Here is a 13,491-nt window from a genome sequence, read left to right as displayed (position 1 = left end):
AAGGCAAGCGCTCCACCACTGAGCCACCTTCCCAGCCCCCATAGGGTTTTGCTTTGTTGCCCAGGCTGGTCTTGGATTTCATGAGGTCTTAAAAAGTATTTGTCTGGATCTTTAACTTTTCTAACCTGTATTTTATTCTGTGATTATAAGTTAGTTTTGTTGTGGTGGTTGCTTTTGTTTTGTTTTGCTAGGACTAGGATTTGAACTTTAGGGCATCATGCTTGCTCAGCATCCTTGTTCACAGCAGGCATTCTACTACTCGAGCCATGCTTCCAGCCTAGATTTTTGTCCATTATCTGGAGATGGAGTTTCATGGGCTTTTCTGCCCAGATTGCTTTGAACTTCAATCATCCACATCTCATCCTTTTGAGTATCTAGGGTTACACGGGTGAACCACTGACATCAATTTGTAAGTTAGTTTTTAACTGCTCTTGGCTGGTACTCATCACTTGAGCTATGCCTCAGGTGTATAAGATTAGTTGTGTGTATGTGTGTCTGTCTCTCTGTTTGTGTCTGTGTCTATGTGTATGTATGTGTCTGTGTGTATGCATGCACTCTATACCACTTGAGCCACAGTTTCACTTCCAGCTTTTTTGATGGGGATGAGAGTCTCACATGACTTTCCCACCTAAGCTGACTTTGAACTATGGTCCTTAGATCTCAGCCTCCTGAGTAGCTAGGATTACAGGGTTAAGTCACTAGCACATGGTATAAGTTCAGTTTTTCAAGCAGATTGTGTGTGTGTGTGTGTGTGTGTGTGTGTGTGTGTCAGAAAAATCAACAAAAATAACAGGAAAGAGGATTACTGTTACCTGTGGACTTGTGGTCATTTTCCTTCATAACAAAACAGTTTGTGTTTTATATAATAGAAATGTTTATTTAAAATATTTTTTATTGAGGCACTGTATTCATAAACTGCTCTGTTGAATAGCAACTCCTTTGAACAACTACTTAAATAAAAATACACATTAAAATTTTTTTTAAATTTATGATTATTAGATGATCCTAGTAGATCATTTGACAAATTACAGAACAGTTTTCCAGAATCTAAATGGGCATAAATACTATTGTCACAAGACAAAATTACAAGTTTAAAAGGTTATACTGATTTATGTATGATTCTAGACTTGGGCAAAGGCAAAACCTTACCTGTAAGATAGAATTAAATGTGCAGCTGGACACAGAAGAGTTAGTGTTCTTAACCCTTAAAACAAGGATATAGAAAAAAAAATTCAAATCAGATTGCTTTAGAGCAAGTTACTACAAGACCACTTTTTTGTAGGGTTAAAGAGTATGCAAATTCAAGTAGACTGGGCCCTTTCTCATTGGTTGCTGTGGATCTCCTGTTTTTAAAGTTAGGCCCAAAAAGACAAAGGACAAATATTTTCTGTCATATATGGAAGCTAGAACTTATTTATAAATGTTAGTAAATACTGTATGCAAGTGTACACAATGTATTAACTGAAATACGGTATTTTCAGGCAAGAATTCAAATGGCATAGTTTCATAGAAAGACAAACTCATAGTCCAAAATGAATTCCTGAAATAGGGATACTCGAAAGTTGAGGTAGTGGGGTTTAGGGATTGGGAATAGATCAGTGAAGAGAGGAAGTACAAGAAATACAGTCATAAAATTTAATGCATACCCTACAAAATTAAGAAAATTGAAAACATATAAGCTGGGCTTTAGTAGTTCATGACTATAATCCTAGCTACTTAGGAGGCTGACACCTTAGGACTTCAGTTTGAGGCCAGCCTGGCAGGAAAATGTATGAGACTTTTTTTTGTGGGGGGCGGGGGGGTCCGGTTGTGGGGCCTGAACTCTGGGCCTGGGCGCTGTCCCTCAGCTCTTCAGCTCAAGGCTAGCGCTCTACCACTTGAGCCACAGCACCACTTCCGGCTTTTTTTCTATTTTTTTTTGCTTATGTGGTGCTGAGGAATCGAACCCAGGTCCTCATGCATTGCAAGGCAAACGCTCTACCACTGAGCCACCTTCCCAGCCCTGTATGAGACTTTTATAGCCACCAGAAAACCAGAAGTGTCACTGTGGCTAAAAGTGATAGAGCATCAGCCTTGAGCAGAAGAGCTCAAGTACATCACCCAGGCCCTTAGTTCAAGCCCCATGACTGGATCTCCCACTCCCACCCCCCAAAAAAAATTAAGGTCTGATTCTATACACTAATACTCAGAACAAATGAAATCAGTGTGTCAGAAACATCTGTATTCCCACATTTATTGCATCACCATCCACAATGTCCAAAAAATAGAAACCACCAAAATGTCCATCAACCAGGGAACATATAAAGAAAATGCAGTGATGGGGTACTATCTGCCATTAAAAAAAAATAGAGTACTGTTCTGCCATTAAAAAAAAAAAGAAATTCTGTTATTTGTAATAGCAGGAATGGAACTGAAGATTATTTAATTAAGTGAAAGATGAGTATGCGTGCTCTTACTCATATTTGGAATCTGAAAAGCTGAAAGTTGAGAATGGAAGGTGGTTGCCAGTAGCTGGGAAGACTATGAGGAGAAAGAGGTTGGGACAAGTTATCAGTAGGCACAAAGGTATATTTAGATGATAAGAATAAAAAAAGGGGGCTGGGAAGGTGGCTCAGTGGTAGAGCGCTTGCCTTGCATGCATGAGAGCCTGGGTTCGATTCCCCAGCACCACATAAGCAAAAAGAAAAAAGCCGGAAGTGGCACTATGGCTCAAGTGGTAGAGCGCTAGCCTTGAGCTGAAGAGCTGAGGGACAGTGCCCAGGCCCATAGTTCAGGCCCCACGACCAGACCCCCCAAAAAAAAGAATAAAAAAAGGTTGATACACTATTGCTTATTAGAGTACTGTAGACAATACTATATCAAAAGGCTAACTGATATAATGGATGATACTGTAGTTCATTGGTATAGTGTTTGCCTGCCACATACTAGGACCTGGGTTTGATGTTGAGCACTGTTAAAAGAAGAAAAGAAAAATAATAAAAAGAATAACTGAATACTGTATATTGCTTTTATCTGATTTAAATGTTACACAGTATACTGTATAATTACAGGTACGTATTGGTGTCTCATACCTATAATTGTAGGTACTCATGAGGCTAAGATGTAGAGGCTCATAGATTGACCAGCCTGGGTAAAAAAGTTTGCTAGACTTCATCTCCAAAATAGCCAGCAAAAAGGTAAGCTAGAAGCATAGTTCATAGTAGAAAAGTGCCAGTCTGCCAAGCACAGGACCCTGATTTCAAACCTCAGAAATGGAAACAACAACAACAAAAAGTCAAGTAACAGTGTGTGTTTAAAGGGATGCTTTTTTTTTGGTGGCTGAAATTTAATGATTTTCCCACCCTGCAGAATCTCATGGTAGAGGGCTGGGAAGGAGGCTCAGTGGGAGAGTGCTTGCCTTGCATGCATGAGGCCCCTGGGCTCAATTTCTCAACACCACACCACATAAGCAGAAAAAGCTGGAAGTGGCTCTGTGGTTCAAGTGGTAGAGTGCTGGCCTCTGAAGAGCTGAGGGACAGTGCCCAGGCCCAGAGTTCAGGCCCCGTGACCCCCCCCCCCTCAAAAAAAAACCCCCACCAGAATCTTATGTTAAGAGATGCAAAGAAATTTACAGATCATATTTGACAGCACTTCATGTTTTAGATGAGGAAATGAGGTTCAAGGTTGTCAATAACTAAGGTATTACAGTTAAGAAAAAGTTTAAATTGTTTCCACGATGAATTGACAATTCTTGTTCCTTGATATGTTGGCTTCAAGTTAGCTAAGTATGAGATGGTAACTGTCACTGAAAAAGAGTATTCTATTTAATTTATAAATAAAAGTATTTCATTTTGTTGTTTTTATACGAAGGAAAGGTGGAACACAACATTATATCTCATTCCTGTTAAAAGAATTTTGATAGTTAGAATATCATTTGTCAGAACTGGGAATGTGGCTTAGTGGTAGAGTGCTTGCCTTGCATGCAGGAAGCCCTGGGTTCGATTCCTCAGAAAAGGCCAGAAGTGGCACTGTGGCTCAAGTGGTAGAGTACTGGCCTTGAGCAAAAAAAAGCTCAGAGACAATGCATAAGGCCCCAAGTTCAAGTCCCAGGACTTACAAAAAAAAGGAATATCATTTGTCAGCTTTCCTTCCTTTTCTCCTTTTCTCTTTATTTCTTTCTGGCCTTTGGCTTAAAAAAAAAAGACCCTAATTGTCTCATTAAATTTTAATGCATCTTTTGTGTACTCTAGTCTTTTAATCAATACTTTTCATATCAATATATGTCACTTATACAATATATCTAATGTATATACTATGAGTATATATTAGTACAACTAAAAGGGTACCGGTATAACATGCATGCATATCTTGATGAATCTCACCTCCTATCACTCTCCCCATCCCACTACTCCTAATTTCAACAGATTTTAGACATACTGATTCTCATTCACCCTCCTTGTTAGCTATCTCCTCCCACTGGCACCAGTAACCACGAATGAAGCCTGCCTCACTTTCCTATCATTCTTTTTTAAATTGTACTGAGACTAACAAGGGTGTTTCAGATGTGCATGTATTTTACCTTGCTCAGAACAACCATCTCTACTCCCTCTGTCCTGCCAACCCCCCCCCTTTTGATCAACAGCTTTCATTGAGACTCCTTATGCTGACTTCACATGTAGTTGCTTTGAAAGTTATTTATCCTCCATCTTTCTTTCCCCTCCCCCTTCCATCATCCTCCTAGTTCCATAGTTACAGTCATGTTTTATGTATATACATATAAATTTAAGTGTATAGATGTGTATACATATGTACCTGTCCTCAGGTGTGTGTGTGTGTATTTGGTTTAGCTTCTACATATGAATGAAAACACTTTAACTCATCTTTTTCATCATTTTATTTTATTTATTTATAATTTTTATGTATCTATTTTTTGTCGGTCGTGGGACTTGAACTCTGGGCTTGGGCACTGTCCCTGTACTCTTCAGCTCAAGGCAAGCGCTCTACCACTTGAGCCACAGCACCACTTCCAGTTTTCTGGTGGTTTATTGGAGATAAGAGTCTCACGGACTTTCCTGCCCGGGCTGGCTTTGAACCACGATCCTCAGATGTCAGCCTCCTGTGTAGCTAGTGTTACAAGTATGAGCCACCCATGCCTGGCTCATCATTTTATTTTTTATGGCTGTGTAGTATTCCATGGTTATAACTACCATACCTCCTTTCCCATTTATCTATTGCTTAATATGTTGGCTGGTCCATCATTTTATGAGACCAGCCTGAACTCAGATCTTTGAGCTCTCACTTAGCTTTTTCTGCTTCCTGCTAGTGCTCTCCAGTTTGAGCCATGTTTCCACTTTTGGCTTTTTCTTGGTAATTTGGAGTTAAGTATCTTGAGGATTTATCTTCTAGGCTGGCAAACTTGATTCTCAAGTCTCAGTCTCTTGAGTATCTAGGATTGTAAGCATGCATTGATGCCCAACCTAACCCCAAGATTTTTTTTTTTGGTCCGGTCGTGGGGCCTAACTCGGCCTGGGCGCTGTCCCTCAGCTCTTCAGCTCAAGGCTAGCGCTCTACCACTTGAGCCACAGCACCACTTCTGGCTTTTTTTTTCCTGCTTATGTGGTGCTAAGGAATCGAGCCCAGGGCCTCATGCATACGAGGCAAACACTACCACTGAGCCACCTTCCTAGCCCCTAACCCCAAGATTTTTTTTTTTTTGGTCGGTCGTGGGGCTTGAACTCTGGGCTTGGGCGCTGTCCCTGCACTCTTCAGCTCAAGGCAAGCACTCTACCCCTTGAGCCACAGCACCACTTCCTAACCCCAAGATTTTTAACTTAAGACTGTTAAATCACTATTAACATAAGACTATTGAATAATATAAGACTTTAAATCCTTAAAGCACCCATTTATATATATATATATGTATGTATATATGTATGTATATATATATTTGTTTTTGCCTTTATAAGTAATATTTTTAGATTTTAGAAGAAGTAGAAATGAGAGGGAAAATCAACATGCATCCATCATCAATTTAAACAACTGGCAACTTCCAAGTCTAAGTCCATTATTGAATCCAAATTTTGGGTACTTGTAATTAGCTTGTATGATATACTTCAAAGCAGAGGATTTTTTCATCCTCTTGGGGGCATTATAATTTCTATTGAAAATGCATGAGGCTAGAGAAAACTAGTATGATAAAATACTTTTATCTTTTTTAAAAAACATGATTTTTCATTTTATCTTTTTGTCATTTATTGCAGGCTTTCTTAGAAATGGCTTCTGAGGAAGCTGCTGTAACTATGGTGAACTATTACACTCCTGTTACTCCTCATCTTCGAAGCCAGCCTGTTTATATTCAGTATTCCAATCACAGAGAACTTAAGACTGACAATCTACCTAATCAAGCTGTAAGTATTAAAGCATCTTTAAAAATAGATAAAAGTATACATGGTATTAAAACTTAAAAGTTTTCTGTACTATGTAGGGTATGTACCATTTTTCATTTTAGGATTCTTTATTATTTGGAATAATGTGTTTAATTTCTTTTCTGAAGGTTTAATAATTTAAAATGCCACTTAGAAATATCCTAAGACATTAGAAATAACACTTTTTCTTTTAAAATTATTTTTATAATAAAATGATTAAAGAAAAATGCATTGTTATATACCTTTTAAAATCTCAAATATAAAAGGAACTTTATAAGTTATAATAGGATTTGTAGCAAAATCTTTGAGGAGTGATGTTTATGTTGTAAACATAGGTATTTGGTATTATAAACATTGTAAACATGGCTCTTAGGTATTATCTCACTTTTCTGTTTTATTTTGCTATAGTCTTAAGTCTTTTCTATCCTTTCAAAGTTGTTTTGTTTTTGTTTTTGTCTCTTGGGTGCTTAGGCTCAGGGCCTGTGATGTCCCTGAGCTGTTTTTTGCTCAAAGCTAGCGCTCTACCACTTTGAGTCACAGCTCTACTTCTGGCTTTTTGGTGGCTAATTGGAGTCTCACAGACTTTCTACTCAACTGACTTTGAACTGTGATTCTCAGGTCTCAGTCTTCTGAGTAGCTAAGATTGTAGGTATGTGCCACCAGTGCTCAGCCCATTTTTAATGAGTTCAATTTGAGGTTAATTAAACATAGGAATGCTTTTGTCTATAAAGCCAAGTATTTTTTAAGCAAGTAGTTTGGGGTCTGGATCATTAGCTCAAGTAGTGGAAGTCCTGAATTCAATCTCTACTCACCCCTTTCTTTTCCCCCCCAAAAGGGTATTTAAAAAAAAATTGTATGAAGTGTATCTTTGACTTGTGTTCTTGCTCTAGGTAAAGAACTCCTGCAGTTGTTGCTTATTTTTTAATAGAGTTACTGTGTAGGTCAGGCTGGGCTATATACAGCCCAGGCTAGCCTCCAACCCCTTATTGATCCCTTGGCCTCCAGAGTGCTGGCATTTCAGTTGTATGCCACCTTGTTCAGCCTTGCTTTTGATTGTGTGTTGAAAGGCATAAAAAGGTGGGCTGCATTAAAATTAAGTTACAGTTTTCTGCATTGCTTAAAACATTTGTCCATAATCCTTATTTTTAAGCAATAATGTAATAAACTAATGGAATACTTGATGTTTTAAAGTAGAAAAGACTATTTTATTTTATTTTTTGTTGGTCATGGGGCTTGAACTCTAGGCTTGGGTGCTGTCCCTGAGCTCTTCAGCTCAAGGCTAGTGCTCTACCACTTTAACTACAGTACCACTTCTGGCCTTTTCTGCTTATGTGGTGCTGAGGAATCAAACCCAGGGCCTCTTGCATGTGAGGCAAGCACTCTGCTAATGAGCCACCTTCCCAGCCCCTTATTTTTATTTTTTTATTTTTTTATCACAGCTTAACTTGCCTCCCCATACTTCTCCCCAAAGCATGTGGGCATGAACACAGGGTCATAGAAGGCTAAGCCAACACTACCTTTGAGCTGTAGCCCAAGCCTCTATGATAGAGCTTTTTAAATGAAAAAATGTTGTACAAATTATAAATAATACATGGCAGAACATTTAGAAAATCTAGAAAAATAAAGAAAATCTAAAAAAGTAAAAAGAAAACAAAGGGGAAAAATACTCCCAGAGATAACTAATAACTTGTTAACATTCTGTTTTATGTTTTTTCTGTTTTCCTGTCATTGACTTTAACATAATGTAATCTTGATAGCTAATTTGAAACTTTATCTTTCCTTCATAATATTTTCTGGACATTGTTTATAACAACAAATACACAGAGGGGCTGGAAAGGTAGTTCAGTGGTAGAGCGCTTGCCTTGCATGCATAAGGCCCTGGGTTCGATTCCTTAGCACCACTTAAGCAGAAAAAAATGCCGGAAGTGGCACTGTGGCTCAAGTGGTAGAGCACTAGCCTTGAGCTGAAGAGCTGAGGGACAGTGCCCAGGCCCAGAGTTCAGGCCCACGACCGGACCCCAAAAAACAAATACAGAGAAGTTTGGTTTTTGTTCTGGTGGGGTTTCTATTGTAGTTGATTTTTAGGAGAAAGTTGTTTACAGTACTAGGATTTGAACTCAGGACCTCGTACTTGCTAAGTAAGCATTCTGTTACTTGAGCTATTTCCCTTACCTCTTTTTGGTTTTAGTTATTTTCTTGTTCATACTTTTTGCTTGCTTCACCTGGACCATGCTACCCTTGTCTTCTATGTAACTAGAATGACAGTCACAGGTCACCATGACTTGTTTATTGAGATATAGGGACTTGTAACTTCTTTGCCCAGGCTCTCCTGGAACTGTAGAATAGTCCTTCTACTCTGCCTCCCAAATAGTTAGGAGTTGGGGTGTGATCCAGTCTGCCAATTTTTTAACGATAGCCATAATTTATGGTGAATTTTTTTGATAGGCATTAAAGTTTTTTCCCTGTTTTGTAATGGCTTTTTGTTTTGTTTTGTTGAGGGTGGTGCTAGTCTAGAATCTTTTTTTTTTTTTTTGCCAGTCATGGGGCCTGAGCTCTGGGCCTGGGCACTGTCTCTCAGCTCTTCAGCTCAAAGCTAGCACTCTACCACTTGAGCCACAGCGCCACTTCTGGCTTTTTCTGCTTATGTGGTGCTGAGGAATCGAACCCAGGGCCTCATGCATGCAAGGCAAGCACTCTACCACTGAGCCAACTTTCCAGCCCTAGTCTAGAATCTTGAACTCAGGGCCTGGGCACTGTCCCTGACCTTTGGTGCTCAAGGCTAGCACTGTAATACTTAAGCCATAGCTCCACTTCCAGCTTTTTGATAGCTTACTGGAGATAAAAGTCTCATGGCATTTCCTGCCTGAGCTGGCTTCAAACCTTGATCTTTAAGATCTCAGCCTCCTGAGTAGCTAGGACTTACAAGCATGAGCCACCAATGCCCAGCTTATATGCAACAGCATATATTTTTTTATCATTCTTACAACATTATTAAGTCACTTCTGGCAGTGAAGTATGCCTGAGACAGAGCACATTTATGATATATATTTTGATGTTACTGGATTTCTTTCGTAAAGATTGTGTGTCAATTTATGGTAAGAACAATTTTCATGCCTATCTGATAATAGGTATGAAGTTGTATCTTATTTGATAATTTGTAACGTTCAGTGACTTCTGCTTATGCCATTTTTCTTTCATTTTGTTAAGTAAGATACATGTAATTTAAAATTTATCATTTCAGCAGTTTTTCTTTTTTCTTGGTGGTACTGGTACTAGGGTTTGAACTCATGGCCTTACACTCTCATTTGGCTTTTTCTGCACTCTACTACTTGAACTACACCTCCATGTACAATTTTTTTCTGGTTAATTGGAGATAACCGCTCATAAGCTTTTCTGCCTGGGCTGGCTTTGAGTTACAATCCACAGATCTCAGCCTCCTGAGTAATTAGGATTACAGGTGTGAACCACCACCTAGCTCATTTTAGCCACTTAGGTTTTGGGAGTTTTATAGATTAATTAACAGATAATTAATGTTTGTGTTTAGAGAAGGAAGTTAAATATTAGTTTAAATTTCTGCTACATTTAAGTTCTACAGTTTTCTCATTAGTGTGATTTCTAAGTATATTAGTGTAACTCTTGAAGAAGTAAAAGTAATTTAATAAAATTTTTAAAGATTGAATTATTCTAAAGGGAAACAGTGAGAAATTCCAGTTGCTTGGCAACCAGTCGCCCAAATGACCTAGTTTATTCTTAGCCTTGATTTCTTTCCAGTACTGTTTACTTTTGTGAAATTATTATATGTTGGTGTTTGATAAAATATAGAAACATAAAGTCACAATTCAAAGTGGGTCTTTATGTACGTTGATTCTAGCAACCCCAGGAAGCTGATAGATTAATATTTCCTTTCTATTTTGTTCTTTGAGTAGCAAACTACCCCAAACATGCATATCACTTCTTAGTCATAATTGATAGAGGATCAAGTGAATACCAAGTATTTCTATCTCTTTGATTTAAAATAATTTTTAAATAATATTTATTTGCAAATTTCAAATTTTCTTTTTTTTGGGGGGGGGACGGGGTTCTGGTCGTGGGGCCTGAACTCTGGGCCTGGGCGCTGTCCCTCAGCTCTTCAGCTCAAGGCTAGCGCTCTACCACTTGAGCCACAGCACCACTAACAGCTTTTTTCTTTTTGCTTATGTGGTGCTGAGGAATCAAACCCAGGGCCTCAGGCATGCAAGGCAAGTGCTCTACCACTGAGCCACCTTCCCAGCCCCTAAAATAATTTTTATTACAAAATTTAGGTCATATTCTGAGGTACAACATTTGATGGTCATTATTGTTATATATTTGTTGTTCTTATTGGTAGGAGTTTATAACTCTGCAGAGATTGGAGACTTTTTCCCTTTAAAATGTCCCCTTAATATTAATTGAGCAGTTAAAACCTGTACACTAGCCAGGCACCGCTGGCTCAAGCCTGTAATCCTAGCTACTTAGGAGGCTGAGATTTGAGGATCGTGGTTCAAAGCCAGCCTGGGCAGATAAGTCCGTGAGACTCTTATCACCAACTAATCAGAAAACTGCACGTGGTGCTGTGGTTCAAGTGGTAGAGTGCTTGCCTTGAGCTGAAGAGCTGAGGGACAGTGCCCAGGCCCACAGTTCAAGCCCCTTGACTTGACAAAACAAAAACAAAAAACAATAAAAACCACACTATCCAGGTGTGAGTGGATCATGTCTGTAATCCTAGATACTCAGGAAGCTGAGATCTGTAAGTTCCTGTTAGAAGCCAGCCTAGGCAAGAAAGTCTGTGAGACTCTCCAGTTAAGCACCAAAAAAGCCAGAAGTAAAAGCTGTGGCTCAGACAGCTCCCAGGCCTTGAGTTCAAACCCTGGGACTGGCACAAAACCAAAACAACAATTACAAACACTGTACGTCTACAACCTGTTAATTTCCACCTTCTTGTCTTTGGAAATATCTTCACATCACACAGGTATTTTTGTGTCGTTGCAACAGGATATCACTATATAGGTCAGGCTAGCCTTGAACTCATTAGCCTCCTGCTCCCATATCCTGACTGCTGCCATCACCAGTGTCCAAGTTTCATAAGAAGTATATCCCTATACCAACTTAGTAAAATCTGTTGTTCCTGCCCTCCCTCTCTCCCTCCCTCCCTCCCTCCCTCTTTCCCTCCTTCCCTCCTTCCCTCCTTCCCTCCTTCCTGGGGTTTGAACCTCAGGGCCTTATGCTTATTAGGCTGGTGTGATACCAATGAACCATACCTCCATTTCTGTTTTTCACTGGTTACTTTAAGGATAAAGATGGGTCTAGCTGCCACTAGGGGCACATCTGAGCTGTGGTCCACCTAATAAGATTTCTGACCTGCACTGGGATCACAAGTGCATGCCACCACTTCTGGCTTCCCTCCATAGAGACTGAATCTTGCAGACTTTGCTGCCCTGGCTGGCATAGAACTGTTGTCCTTCCAGTAACTTGAATTATAAGGCATGAGACACCAGTGCCCAGTTTACTTTCTTTATTAATAGTAAGTGTAATTATTCCAGAGAGTTTATTGCCCAAATGTTTAAAAAGCATATCCCCTAACAGATTTTATGCCTCGTAATTTTTAGTACCAGTTGCATTTTCACATTTTAAAAACCCTGTTGATTTTTCACTTATATGTTTTGGCCTTGTTTAATTTGGCACTAAGAGCTGGGTGTGATGCATGCCTGTGATTCCACCATTAAAGAAGCTGAGGAAAGAGGATCTTGAGTTCAGGGCTGGTCTAGGCTATGCTGTCTCAAATTTTTTTTGAAACTATAATTACTTATATAATCTACAGCTTTTTGCCAATATTATTTCCTCAGATTTTATCAAAAGCTTTTTTTTTAAAATAGGACTTTATACAACATTTCATGTGTGGTAGGATACATGACATGCATAAAAGTAGACTTATCGTTCATGTGGTAGGATGAAGTACAGAAACCACTAATAAATTTTTCATTGCTGTGATAAATACCTGAGAACACAAGGGAGTTAAGACTTGATTTGCTCACAGTTTTAGTCATTTATGGCAGGGTCAGGGAGAGAAGAAAGAGGAGCAAAAACAGGAGAGAAGAGAAAAGGTAGAGAGAGAGGACAGAAGAGAAGATAAATGAAAAAGATGGGAGAGAAGAGCATGAAAGCTTTTCCCCTTTCATCTGGGCCCCAACAGAAGAGAAAGGAGAATGGAGCAAAGGGAGCAAAACATAGGCAGGAAGAAGGAAAGGAGATAAGAGAAAGGATCACAAGAACATTAGTCTTACTAGCTTTCCCCTTTTTATTCTCTGGACCCAGTGAATACCAACAAGTAAATAAGTGCTAAGATACAGAAATAGTTGTGCCAGGCTCCAGTGGTACTTGCCTGTAATCCTAGCAACTCAGGAGGTTGAGATCTGAGAATCATGGTTCAAAGCCAGCCCAGGCAGGAAAGTCCACGAGACTCTTATCTCCAATAAGCCACCAGAAAAGCAGAAGTGGCGCTGTGACTCAAGTGGTAGAGTGCTAGCCTTGAGCTGAAGAGCTGAGGGACAACATCCAAGCCCAGAGTTCAAGACCCATCACTGACAAAAGAAAAAAGAAAACAAATATTTGTCATGAGCACATGTCCTGGCTGCCATGTTGTAAGCTTGTGTCCTGTCACATACTCTCTGTAGTCATGGACAGAAACAGTAGAAACTGTGAGCCTAAAGTAAGGGTTTCCTTCTCATGTTCAATTGGCCAGAGCCATGACAGAGCTAATACAAAGATACATCTACAAATTCTTTCCTGCTCCTCAGGGCTTCATTGAATACTTTGCATGAATATATATATACTAAAACATTAACTTGAAGAGTAGGAATTTTTCAACTTTCAGTTCTTAAAATGTGGTAAGCATGTATTTCCTTGGCAATGCTTCCTGGTAAACCTGTGCGCTTGCACTGCAGTATCTCTACAGTTCCTCACATGCTTCATCCTTTTTAGTTAAAGGTATTCAGCTGTACCTTGCACTGAGGTGTACAATACAGTACTAACTGACCCAATCTAGGATCTGAAGTGTTTTGGAGAATGAAAG

The 13,491-nt window shown here is 39.3% G+C and overlaps 1 protein-coding gene across 5 annotated transcripts in view; it reads left to right on the top strand.

Annotated features, from left to right (window-relative positions):
• Ptbp3 (polypyrimidine tract binding protein 3) overlaps positions 1 to 13,491 on the top strand; it is a 93,863-nt gene that overhangs the window by 34,696 nt on the left and 45,676 nt on the right. For all 5 annotated transcript variants that reach the window (XM_070011737.1, XM_070011722.1, XM_070011714.1 and 2 more), the window contains one exon: positions 6,240 to 6,386. In XM_070011737.1, coding sequence (XP_069867838.1) covers positions 6,240 to 6,386 — 147 coding nt within the window. The remainder of the gene's footprint in view (positions 1 to 6,239; positions 6,387 to 13,491) is intronic.

The sequence above is a fragment of the Dipodomys merriami genome, unplaced genomic scaffold, assembly GCF_024711535.1.
Source record: "Dipodomys merriami isolate MVZ:Mamm:240054 unplaced genomic scaffold, mDipMer1.0.p SCAF_11, whole genome shotgun sequence".
Taxonomy (NCBI): Eukaryota; Metazoa; Chordata; class Mammalia; order Rodentia; family Heteromyidae; genus Dipodomys; species Dipodomys merriami.
Note: the sequence above shows the minus strand (reverse complement) of the source record. Positions and strands in the feature narration are given on the sequence as shown.